The sequence below is a fragment of the Chanodichthys erythropterus genome, chromosome 1 (genome assembly GCF_024489055.1).
Source record: "Chanodichthys erythropterus isolate Z2021 chromosome 1, ASM2448905v1, whole genome shotgun sequence".
Classification (NCBI taxonomy): Eukaryota; Metazoa; Chordata; class Actinopteri; order Cypriniformes; family Xenocyprididae; genus Chanodichthys; species Chanodichthys erythropterus.
In genome coordinates, this window is record NC_090221.1 from 21,437,400 (window position 1) to 21,450,847 (window position 13,448).

At 37.2% G+C, this 13,448-nt stretch overlaps 1 protein-coding gene across 1 annotated transcript; it reads right to left on the reverse strand.

Moving 5' to 3' along the window:
* Positions 1–10: 10 nt before the first annotated feature.
* polr2b (RNA polymerase II subunit B) lies at positions 11–13,434 on the reverse strand. Its single transcript, XM_067389708.1, has 25 exons — positions 13,306–13,434; positions 12,879–12,951; positions 12,462–12,612; positions 12,237–12,349; positions 9,471–9,690; positions 9,126–9,284; positions 8,830–8,994; positions 8,405–8,601; positions 7,728–7,847; positions 7,423–7,609; positions 7,118–7,261; positions 6,889–7,028; positions 6,617–6,728; positions 6,363–6,517; positions 6,078–6,276; positions 5,732–5,900; positions 5,149–5,245; positions 4,953–5,047; positions 4,382–4,632; positions 4,182–4,271; positions 3,088–3,195; positions 2,299–2,412; positions 1,226–1,386; positions 948–1,143; positions 11–275 (listed from the first exon to the last, which is right to left on the reverse strand). The coding sequence occupies exons 1-25, from the start codon at positions 13,322–13,324 to the stop codon at positions 186–188; spliced, it is 3,525 nt and encodes a 1,174-aa protein (XP_067245809.1). The 5' UTR covers positions 13,325–13,434; the 3' UTR covers positions 11–185.
* Positions 13,435–13,448: the final 14 nt, after the last annotated feature.

Genomic DNA, 13,448 nt, shown 5'->3' on the forward strand with positions numbered 1-13,448 from the left:
AAAAGCTTTATTTTATTCTGGGCTGAACAGCCAAAACATATGTTTCAGAACAATAGCAACACAAAACATAAAAAGTACACAAGCCCAGAAGCTACTTCAGGAAGTGCTGTTGGAATCTATTCAAAATCATTTTCCCTATGATTTGCTCCTGGTTCCTGTTTTCCATTATTCATCTAAGTGACCGTTTAGCTGGTCATCATCCGTGGGGCAATGCTCATAGACATCAGCTCCTGGAATAAGAGCTTACAAGCGTACGGCATCCTCACCAAAGAGATCTAAAAAGAGCAGAGGGAAGGGGTCATGAAATAGCTCATTTTAACATATTGATAGGAGTTCTATAATATGCACATTAGACCCTTTAAGGTAAAAGCTTATGGCTGGCTACTTGAACCAACAACTATCCCTGAGCTTTTAAAGATTTAATGAAATAGAGAAGTAGAGACAGAGCTTTTCTTCTGTATAGCGATGAACAGTGAAAATTATTATCAAAAAAGAAGCTAATTATAGGGCAGGGCTTTAGTTCGATCCATGGGTTGTTGATTGGATTGAGGCAGATGTGAATGTAAGCTTTTACTAGGTTGTGAGAAAGGGGCAGTGTTTAAGAAGACTAAATGAATGGTGATTTATGCTGGACTTCTCAAGAGAGAAGTCTCAAAAGAGTTAAAGGGATAGTTCACCCAAAGCGGCCAAGTTACAAACTTTCTTCAAAATATCTTCCTTTGTTTTCAACAGAACAAAGAAATGTATACCAATTTGAAACAACCTAAGGGTAAGAAAATGATGACAATTTTCATTTTTGGGTAAACTATCCCTTTAAGAGTTAATGCATGGATGAATCAGTCATAAAATCAATAACATATATTTAGAAAATTTGTAGCGTGACATGTCTTTTCATGGCGACTTATGACCACCTGACCCAGTCAGACCAGATATCAGTGCTTGCTCACCTGTGTCTTGTTTCGGCAGCCCCTGCATTCATAGGTGTGCGTGCGGGTGTTTGCGATGGCCATGAGGCCGCACAGGTTGCAGACATGGACCTGGTATGGGTCAGAGGCCTCAAAAAGCCTCTCTTTCAGGAACTGAGCGGCACCGTGAGCAATCTGACAGTCACGTTCCATCTCTCCAAAACGCAGCCCACCATCACTGCGGGAAAGAAAATCATGATAAGACCCGATAGGTGATTTATGCATGAAAAATTGCAAGTATAATAGTGCTGCCATCTCACCGTGATCTACCCTCCATGGGCTGTCTGTTGAGGATCTGGACCGGACCACGGGCTCTGGAGTGAATTTTATCGTCCACCATGTGTTTTAGACGCTGGTAGTATGTGGGTCCAATGAAGATCTGTGAGGTGAGTTTACGGCCAGTGAAGCCATTATACAAAACCTGCAACAATAAATACTACCATTAGAACAGTGTTTCAACACCTTTTTTAGTTTGACTATTCCTTTATTTATTCACTCTCATCTCATTGCAAACATGTATAATTTTTTTTTATTCTGTGAAACATGAAAGAGATATTTTGAAGATATTTTGAAGAATGTTGACAACAAAACAGTTTTTCCTATTTATTTCCAGTGTTTTGTCCACACAATAGAAGTCAATAGGAACCAAAACAATATCACAACTTATCTTCATTTATGTTTCACGGAAGAAAGTCATACAGATTTGGAACTACATGAGGGTGAAGTAAATGACAGAATGTTCATTTTTGAGTGGACTATCCCTTTAAAAAGGTGCTAAAGAGGATCTTTTTGTCGACTGAGAAACCAAAGACTGTTAGTGAGTTTTTGAAATGAGCGCATGCGTATGATTTCGAGGGAACGCCTCCCAAAACTCGTGCATGAGTATTGGAACACGAGTGTTTGTTTACTACCGGCATTCGCTGTGTCGTGTTAGTGGATTCATTATGTCGGACTCACCGCAGGTAACTCATAATCTGCAGCTGTTACTCCTGTCTCCTGATAAAAACATTGCATGCAGCGCCTGTAGAGTGTGTAAAGTTACTGGAGCACGCAGCCGTGCAGGTCTCGCACAAGGAACGTCATAACAGTGATTGACAAGCCAGATGGCCAATCGTTTACGCAATGATCGCATAAACGATTGGCCGTTTGTTTTTAAGGCCCTACCTCATGCACAGATGATGTATATTAATATTATTCCTTTCAGTGCACCTAATAAATAGTCTTATCAGTTAGTAAAGACAGTTTCAAGTAATATTGCAAAAATTTATAAAACAAAACACCCTCTTTAGCACCTTTAACAGTGCCATCACATTGACAGGTAGGAGCTCATCACCTCATTGCCTCTCAGATGGTAACCGTATTCTGACAACAGGTTGGAGACCTTTTGTACATTCACAGCATCGTTGAATGGCGTGGCATCACCAATCTCCCCTTTGTTAGCAGAAACCTGAACAGAAAAGGAAATAAAGTGTTCAGAACTGCTCCATATTTAACACAAATGACCAGGGTTGTGAATTATTGGTTCTTATTCATTGTAATGGAACAGAATGGTTTCATTTCCACATCTTTCTACTGATTGTTGTATTGCATGAAATAAAAAGTATGACTAGTATAGTTTGATTCCCAAACGATTGGCTCTTATGAGTTAACAGTCACTAAGACGGTCAAACCAAGTCTCAAATTTATGAGTTTTTGGTACAAACCAGTATAAAACTTGAGTCAAAAAAGACCTTAGGTGTGTTCGACTTGAAGCAGCGCTTTATTGCATTAACTAAACATTAAGTAATGGGAATTTATTGTAAAGGGTTATCAAAATTCCATGTGCATGAATATGTATAAAAACCCTTTGTTTTGTGTGTATTATTTTATTTATTAACTGTTGAAGGTTTAATCCTTACCAAAAAAAAACATTAAGACACCAGAATCATTAAGTGGAATCTGAAGAATTGTTAAATTCTGTAAAATTTACAAAGAACCAAACATGCAAACATGATTCAGTGTTAGAATCTTTGTAGTGCACTTGTCCAAACACATGTTCCCAGAATAAACATGTCACTAATGTAGACAACGAGTTGGAAAGATGAGCACAACACGGTGGATTTGGAGCAGAAAACCGAAGTACCTTCCCTTGCAGACACTCGATCAAATGGCCGACTGTCATTCTGGAAGGGATGGCGTGAGGGTTGATGATGATATCTGGGGTGATTCCTTCACATGTGAACGGCATATCCTAGAGGAAAATTCACAGCTCAGGTCAGACATGCACTGTATCTGCGTTTGGGTTTCACAGTGACTGTTTACAATGCCTTCAGCTGTGAGAGTCTCTCTGCTATCAGGAGCTTTTTAAGAGCCACATCCTGTGTACAGACCTTCAGCTGCAGGCTAGACTAAACAAAGCTAGCATACACATTCAGCTGTGTGAATGAGCACTACAACATTACATTTCCCATCAAGCAAGTTTTGAGTCAGTAAGATGAGATATCCGTCCTTGTGGTCGATACAGTATGTGGGGCAAGAAATCTAAACATTCGTCTATCATCCATCGACCACAAATATGGATTGTCATTTGAAACACGCAAGTAGTAGCAACTTTACATGGATGCTCGCTCTAACGTTAACCTAGATAAATGTGCGCTATTAGGCTAATATCCAAGTGTTTGTGCAGAGTGTGGAAGCTAAAGTATAGCGTGATTTACTGCACAACATGGCCAATATGGCGGTTGGTGCTATACAGCTCATCATCATTCTCGGGAAGTGTTACAGTTTTGCCGGCGTGATCACTTGTATTTTTTTCCTGACAACAGCGGAAACAACTACCTTAGTCTCCCTGAACTGGAGCCCCTTAAAAAAAAAAAAAAAAACAAAACAAAACAAAAAAACCGAAGCTCAGGATATAGGTTACTTGCCTCACAGATGAGAAATATATCTATAGAAATCTTGAAATGTCTACTTTTAACCCTCGTGCACTGTTTGATTTCTGGGTCAAATTGACCCGAATTGGATTCAATACAATTCCAAAAGAGCAATAGATAAATAGCGATAGATTCTTAATTTGTATAAAGTAAAATATAAAATATTATTAAAAAAGAAAACATTTAATTTAAATTGTAATAATATTTTTACGGCATTTCTCATCTCTGTGAGCATAAAAGACTTTCAAAAACATTTCATAAAATCGTACCGACCCCAAACTTTTGAACTGTAGTGTACACTTACCTCTTGTCTGTACTGGATACCGCAGGTACCCTTCTGACCGTGACGACTAGCAAACTTGTCTCCGATTTGTGGTATACGAACTGAACGGACCTGCACAAAGAAAATTTACATTTTTCATATTTGAATGAAATATTCCTTAAAGATTGGCCAAAAAAAAAAAAAAAAAAAACACCCTCATTCAGATTGAAATCAGCACATACTCTGATTTTGCAGAACTTGTAGCCCTCCTGGTTTAGCGTGACCATTACTTGGTCAACGATTCCGGTTTCGCTGGTACGCAGGAACGTGCTGCAGTCTCTCTTAGTGTAGCGACGATTCGTGCTATCCAGCTCATCATCATTCTCGGGAAGTGTTACTGTTTTGCCAATGATGACGTCCTCACCAGACACACGCACACCAGGAGCAATCAAACCATCGTCATCCAACTTGTCATAGATGGCATGTCGCATACCTTTAGAAAAAAACAGAAATGTTAGTAACACAGTTTGCAAAAAGGTTCTGTAATACCATGTTCTAGCCAAGCAGGATGTGATAAAACATCCAGCAATAAATCACATCTCCATTTTAATCTGAAGGTTTTCTGCAAATATCAACAGCATTACACAAGATTTTCAAACTCAAAACTTATTGAATCACCAATGCAGAAAAATATATAATAATGTATCGTCTGACTGGCTGTGATTTTGTTCATGCAGTAGAGGACAGAAAAATAATATGATGCTACATGATGCATTGTCACTTGCTAGGATCAAAAGAAGAGTAAAATTCCACCTTGACAGGTCTCTCTGGTGGGTTTCTCAAAAATCTCTTCTTGGTCAAAGCCTTTCTTAGATTCCTGTTCCTTGTACGAGCGGTAGAACACAGACCTGAGATAACAGACAGTTTAATCAAAACTTGATCTTTGTGAAAGACAATTTTAAGCATAGATTCGCATTGATTTTGCCAACTAAAATCTAGTATCAGATACCTGAAGAATCCACGATCCACAGCCGAACGGTTCATGATGACAGAATCTTCCTGGTTGTATCCAGTATATGATGCAATAGCCACAATGGAATTGATACCTTTTAAGAAAAATGTATACATTACATTTTTTGAAGTTAAAATGATGTCTGAATCATTGATACACTACAGTTCAAAAGTTTTTTTTTTTTTTTTAAGAAGTCTCATGCTCACCAAGGCTGCATTTATATTTAGATAAAACATAATTATTTATTTGATGGCAGCAGCCGTTTGTCCAGTCTTCAGTGTCACATGACTCTTTCAGAAATTGTTGTAATATGCCAATTTGGTGCTCAATTTCTTATCAATGTTGAAACAGTTGTGCTGCTTCTGAATATTTGTGTGGAAATTTTTTTTTTTTTTTTTTCTTCTCAAAAAGTTGTTCTTTGATGAAAAGAAGAGCATTTACTTGAAATAAGAATATTTTGTAACCTTAGAAATGTATTATATATACACATTGCATTAACTAATGTTAACAAGATTACCAACTCCAAACCTTTGAATGGTAGTGTAGAAATAGATGCAGTTCAATATAAGAAATGGATTACCTGCTGGCAGCTCTCTGAAACGCAGATACTCCATGGAACGAGTCGTGACTAAGGGTTTCTGGGGGTAGTAGAGCACATGTGCCAGGGTATCCATTCGCACATGGAAGTTGGTGATATAAACTCCCATAGCTTGTTTACCCATAGCAGACTGGTACGTGTTTCTGGGAGACTGTAAACAGGAGATCATTTATATGCTACATTATGAAAGTTCTTCAATTACAAATAGTTATACTAGAGAATCTCAAACTGAAATATCATATTTGGGTTTACAGATGTTAAAATCCAATAAAATGTTAATATATCCACAATATTGCATGGTGTAAATAGGTATTATATGGGACATTACCTGGTTGTGATCAGGGAAGGGAATAATGGAGGCACAGACACCCAAAATCATGGATGGGTGGATCTCACAATGTGTGTAGGTGGAGCAATAAGCCACACCCTTCTCCTGAAGGTCATCAGGGGTCATGGCCAACATTACAGTTTCCTCCTCTAGTGTGTCAATATATTCAACCACACCACTGGCTACCAGGTCCTGCCAACTACATAAGAGACAGATACTCCGTTATAGAGGAACAGGAGGAATCTGAAAACAGCCTGAGATTATATTCTTCACAAATGTACGTACCTGTAGTTGTTGTACTCTCTCTCTTTGAGCTGGTCAATGTGTCGTCTCTTCAGCAGAAGTTTCTGTTTTTCCACAATAAGCAGTGGACGGCAGATCCTCCCAGCGTCGGTGTAGATCCTGATCTCCCTCTCACGAATATCTCTAATCATTGACACCTGGACCATGATGATAACAAGATCACAATTAGGTGATGTACGCCAAATAAATGTTAAACTGGAGTGGTGCAAAAACAAAAGGGCAATGTAATGTCACACCTCAGACACAATGATGTCCATCTGTCTCCTCAGCTTCCGTAGAGTGTTCATCAGCTGCTCAGGGTCTTTGTGAATACCCACCCAGCAACCATTCACAAAAATCTTAGTTGCACTAAAGAAACAAACACAAATTATATTGTAGAAATTCAATAAAGATATAAAAAAAAAAAAAAAACATGAACAGCATTGTGCAATCACAAAATGTTTTGCTTGTGAAGCGTGTTGATTTCAACAGTGTGGTGCTGCCCCCTATAGAACAGGATGACACTCACTCTGCAATTGCAGCAGGGGAGATTTCCTCCAGGTTCTCCATGCTCCACTCCTCTAAGAACTCAAGGATGGGGGAAGGCTGAGATCCCACAGAGATGTAGGCCATGAGAGCTAGATTCTTCACCAAACCTACAGCATGGCCCTGCAACAAAACAATTTCACTCCATCTTAATCATCTCATTGAAAACTTGAGCCGAAGGTCACATGTATACTAATATTAAAGGGTCCTACCTCTGGGGTCTCAGCAGGGCACACCATACCCCACAGTGTGTTATGAAGCTGCCTGGGTTTGGCCAGCTTGCCATCTCGTCCTATAGGTGAGTTTACACGGCGCAAGTGGGAAAGAGTGGAGGCGAAAGTCAACCTGTTCAACACCTATAAATAAAATAAAAATGTCAATGAGGATAGTGTGTTAGCAATAAAAGTTAATAAATGTATGTATTTGTACAGAGTAGAGCAAAAATAAATAAATAAATTGAAAAAAAAAAAAAAAAAAAAAAAGTAAACAGACTTAAACTGAACAAAAAGCACATTACCTGAGATACTCCAGCTCTGGCCTGATGGGCTTTCTTCACATCCCCCCAGTTGCCTGTGGCCAGGGAGTACTTGAGCCCATCAGAAATGATGCGGGTCTTAATAGCCAGCTCAAGGTTAAAGTCTTTCCCCCTGTCAATAAACTTCTGTGCATAGATCCTGATCTCCTTCAGCAGGTTCTTAAACATTCTGGGAAAAACAGACATGTATATTTCAACTTTGGATGTGATGTCATCTTGAAACATGCAGAAGTATTATTTTATTAAAGCACCTTGAAATGCTTAATGAAGGTTTTTTTTATTCTTACCCTCTGAAAAGGAACGCAAGCAAGGGTCCAGCAAGATCAAGCCTCTTGTTGCCATAGTGATCTCTGTCATCCAGCTCTCGTCTGCCCAGAGCAGCCAACAGTAGTCTGTGAACCATGTAACTAAAAGAGAAAAGCAATCAGTTTTTACATATTACACAAAATATTTGAAAAGTAGAAAAATGTGTGAGACCTAAAACTAACTTTTTGTTGACCATCGTTTGTTCACATTCTTACAATTTTGCATTGTTAGAATTCATATAAATGTTCCTGCCAACTGGCGACTGACACCGCTTCATAAACTCGCCAACACCAATTTTTAGTTGCATTTGGTGCTCGGCGAGTGTTAATTTTAGGCCCTGTATTACACATACACTTACTACTCTTTTTTTATTTTATTTTATTTATTTAAAAAAATAAATAAAATGGGATGAGCCACTAAATATGTCCCACCCTGACTTCCTGATTCATTGGAAATTACATCAACACACTGAATAACACCTTGCATTTTAAGGCACTTCAGTCAGATTAGTTTTAAATTGTAATAAATTTCACAGTATATTACAATTTAAGTTGATTAAAAAAATTTAAAAAAATTTTTTTTAAATTGTACAGTTTTACTGTATTTTTGTGTACATGTTAGATACAGCCAACAGGATAAAATTATAAAGCTATTTTACCCTAGAAAATATGCTTTCTTAGTCTCGCAGAAATCTGATACACCAACATGTGGCAACACCTCCTTCTGCAAAACCTCTTTAGCATATTTGATTCTTCTCTCTTTGGTGACACCAGGTTTAGCCCCTCTAGAGCCAATGAAGTTCAGAGCCACATTCTGTTCCTGAATCACAAATGCCTCGTCCAAAGATGGCTTCACCTGGAGGGAAAAAAAAGCAGAGTGCGCCATTAAAATTACATTGTGCTTCTAAATTAAAAGGGAAAAAAAAAAAAAAAAAAAAAAAAAAAAAAAAATATATATTTATATATATATATATATATATATATATTATAATAATAATAATAATAATAATAATAATAATAATAATAATAATAATAATAATAATAATAAAAAGATTGCTTAATTTGTACATTTAATGTGACATACCATCTCCATCATCTCAGGATCATCAAAGTCATAGATGATGTGTTCCAGAATGTCTCTATCAGACACAAATCCCAAAGCACGGAACACAATTATGATGGGAACTTCCTGCCGGATGTACGGCAGAGTGGATACAATCCTCTGGCCGATGGCACTTTTCTTTACTCCCTGGACAGAAGAAAAAAAAATACAAGAAAATGTTTGCATAAGATTCAAATAGTTAATGAATGCAAAAAAAAAACCACACAACTTGGCTCAATCTTCAATGAAATACTTGCTCACAGTCAGCAGATACTGACCTGTCCTCCACGGGCCATCATGCTAACCCAGATAGTGCTGGTGGGTCTGGAGGAGTTCTCCAGACATGACCTGCACTCTCCAGTGTAAGCATACTTGGAGTCTTTCTTGGCAAACACATACACTGTGTTAGTGGCCATCTTCTCTTGAGCAATCAGGACCTGGACCAATGAGAGACATTATTTTGAATCTATATCAGACCATTAAAACATAATTCAAAAGATTTAAAATACAACAATTTATGTTATACTTCAACTGACCAATTATTTGCACAAGAAAAATTATTTCACTTACAATATAATTCTGTGATTGTGTGTGTAATTCTGTGTTTTTGAAACAAAACTGACCTTCTCTGAACCATTGATGATGAAGTAGCCTCCAGGGTCCAGCGGGCACTCGTTCAACTCACAAAGATCACGATCTGTCAGGCCGCTCAGCAGACAGTATGTAGAACGGAGCATGATGGGAATCTTGCCGATAAACGTTTTCTGATGCTGCGTCTGTTGTTGCTCTTCCCCATCCTTTATGATGGTCTTTGTGATGTCCACATACAGAGGGGCAGAATACCTGCAAGCCACAGTGGCCATACAGATACAGCATGTGATTACAGTTATCATGTATTTGGTATGAAAGATTCACAAAGTCTTTTCAACCACACAGTACCATTCTGGGTTACAATAATTCAGATTATCACATAAGTACTGGGATAAAAATTATAGTTCAGATATAAACACTGATGTCTACGATAGCGATCACAATAAGAGTAAATCAACTTTTGAAAATAACGATGCCCAAATAAAGGTTGTATCTATTACATTGTTATGCCACTAGGTGGCAACAAGTGACTTAAATTGTATTTTTCATTGAATCATTCATTTAAAGGTCCCGTTCTTCGTGATCCCATGTTTCAAACTTTAGTGTGTAATGTTGTTGTTAGAGTATAAATAAAATCTGTCAAAATTTTAAAGCTCAAAGTTCAATGCCAAGCGAGATAATTTATTTAACAGAAGAAGTCGCCTACATCGAACGGCCAGTTTGAACTACATCCCTCTACTTCCTTCTTTAATGACGTCACTAAAACAGTTTGACTAACCTCCGCCCACAGGAATACACAAAAAAGGGGGCGTGGTCTTGTTGCGCTCCCACGGAGAAGAGCAAGAGTTGCGTTTGTAGAGTGTGTTTGTCGCCATGTCATCGAAACGCTGTTATTTTCATCCCGCAGTCCAATCACCTTTGTTTGGCCTTCCCAGGGACGCTGTACTTAGAGATCAATGGTTACAATTTATGTTTAACTCGGTTCCCGAAAATTATAATTGTGGTATCCTTACTGCAATAGTTAATGTTGGACTGCAGTGCACATAATGGCCACAAGAGGGGACTGTGTTTATGTATATGGCTGTTTTCCGTATGAGGTACTCTTCTGAGTGAGTGCTAACGTTGTACATTTTCTGTCGCTGCTTGTTGAGGTTAAAGAGTTCAGTCTCTCAGGAATTATTGTCTTTTGTGTTCATTCAGCACAACACCACAATAATCCACATGTAAAACTATGTGCAGCACACGTTATGGTAAGAGGCGTGACCTTTCCGGGCAAGGAACGCTAAGCTGCTGTCGAATCACAACACAGGAACCGCTGGCACAATCAGAACTCGTTACGTATTTCTCAAGGAGGGACTTCATAGAACAAGAAGTCATCAGCCCGTTTTTATGACAGTGGAAACAGCGGTATACAGATAAGTAAATTATGTGAAAAATACTTTTTTTTTTTTTTTTTTTTTTTTTACACACGAAACATGAACACGTTATATTGCACACTATAAACACAATCAAAGCTTCAAAAAAAAACACGAAAAACGGGACCTTTAATAGATTCGTTCAAAAACACTGCTTCATCCAGTCATAAAACAAGTGAAGTATTTACATTGAATCATTCATTCAAACAGATTTCTCTTAAACAGATTTAAACATTTTTAAATAGACTGCAGAAGTTAACATTTTGTAAGAACCTCTAGAAATTACATTATGTTTAGTTGTCTGTTCAGAATCATGGGGGAATTGTGATCTCTATTTAAAAAAAATAAAATAAAAATAATAGTATGATTGTGATTCTCAATTTACCTAGAATCGTGCAGCTCTAATAAAGACTACTGCAGCATATTTAATGCTCAAATTTCTAAGGTCTCAAAATTATCAATATGTTCAAAATTTTGCTGTTGTACAAAATCTACTACATGCTTTCTGTCATCTGACAGATAATTCATCCTGTTTCAGCAAGTATATGGGCTTTTAGTATAATTAAAAAAAAACAAAAAACAAAAAAAAAAAAAACATATATTGTTCGTAATATTTCAAGATGAAAACTCACTGGACTGAAGCAACTTACATGATTACCCATACATATTTTTAGGGCAGTCTCTAACAATTATTTTGGTAATCAAGTAATCAGTGAATTATTTTGATGATTAATCGAGTAATCGGATATAAGCCTTTAAAATGACTTGAAATACATATATATTAACAATGAGGCAATAATATTTGGTTCAAATAAAGTAGCAAAATCAATTAATCATATGGTTTTATAGAACACTTAAAATACATAATATACCATCTTATGTAAATAATGTATTATAACAAATGCAGAGGGTGCCAACAGCAGCTCAAATATTTGTTTAATATTGTCAAAATGACATTTAATGTTTACTTAATCTTTAACATTTTGCCACTTCTTTACGATAGAAATGTTAGAGCCACTATAATTTCTTGAACAAGAATATGTGGACATCAAAACATGCAAACTAAACCCAAGCGAGGGTTTAAACTTTTCACGATGAACAGTTCACATATGTTTCGCATAGAAACATATTGATGCATTCTCCTGTTTTGGCGTTGTAAGCAACCCAAACTCACAGCATATGCAGAGATGGAGTGTGAGATGCGCTCCATTACATTTCATATGGAGCAGCATTTATTGTGAATGAAGCCGTTCTGAGACACACATAATCTGCATGCATGTAAATAATTAAAACACATATATTAAAAGCTTATATTTATTTAATTGAATTGCATCCTTTGTGAATTCACAATAGCACTATGCTATAGTATGGTTTTTCACTCACGTGAGATTTCGGAGTCTGGCTTCGTTTGGCATCATAGGTGAGGGAGCACCATCTCTTTCCCAGTGAGTGGGTTTGGAGAGGTAGATTTGCTCAAACTTCAGCAAGTACCGAGGCTGCAGAAAATAAATCAAATGAAAATCAGTCATTACATTTTAAAGAGTCTCATAAAGAAATATGATAGCAGGCACATAAACAAATATGATAGAAGGCACGCAAGTCACTCACCGGTTCCTCCACCTCTCCAGATGTGTGCTGGGCCTCAGCCTGCAGGTCAATGGGTGGAGCATCCTCCACAATCCTCTGCACAGACATCTGGATGAACTCATCAAATGAGTCCAGCTGCTGTCGCACCAAACCTTTTTCATCAAAATATGAGCTAGAAAGAGAAATTTGACAAAAAAAAAAAACAAAAAAAAACCAAGCAAAGCAATGTCAATAAAGTTTAAAATTGGTCATATTTTAAAGACTGCATAAGTGAGTTTACAAATAAGTGAAACTAAACATAAGGTTGACAAAAATGTGAAGAAACTTTCAGGTGGCACTTTTGCATCTGAATTCTTCAGACAGATAGGTAGATAATTAAAGTTACAGCACATAAGCAATGATGACAGTTATTAAACAGATTTTTTTTTTTTTTTTTACCTGATAACAATCCAACAGGCCTCCTGCCACAGATCAGGGGTGATTTCATCATCATCTTCATCATACTGGATATCTACAGTAATTACAGAACTTGAAAAAGTTATTTACTTACACAAAGAGTGAATACAATGACTTTAACAACAGCATTGCTGCTAACAAATTATGCTTACTAACAAATTCAATACCTTCACTCTATTAGTCTAAAACGGAAGACTCGCATTAAATACTGTTCTAGATACACAATTTAGAATTTTTATAATATTAAGTTAATTTGTTTTGCATAACCTGCCCATTTGCGACAAAGCTACGCTTAGCCTGTTAGCCCATAACGTTGTGTTAACGCTTGAAACTACAGTATCTAACCACACATATCACTGTAATAAAACTATAAATAAACACAAATTGCATTTATATTGCAAACACATACCTTCGTCTTGATCATACATGATATTTACTGGTGAATAACTTGAATTCTGATTCAACAACAAGGAGTTTATCCGCGCACCCCACTAAACGGCGCTTTTATGTCTGCGGCTGCGCCGCTATGAACAACACAAACGTCTACGGAAT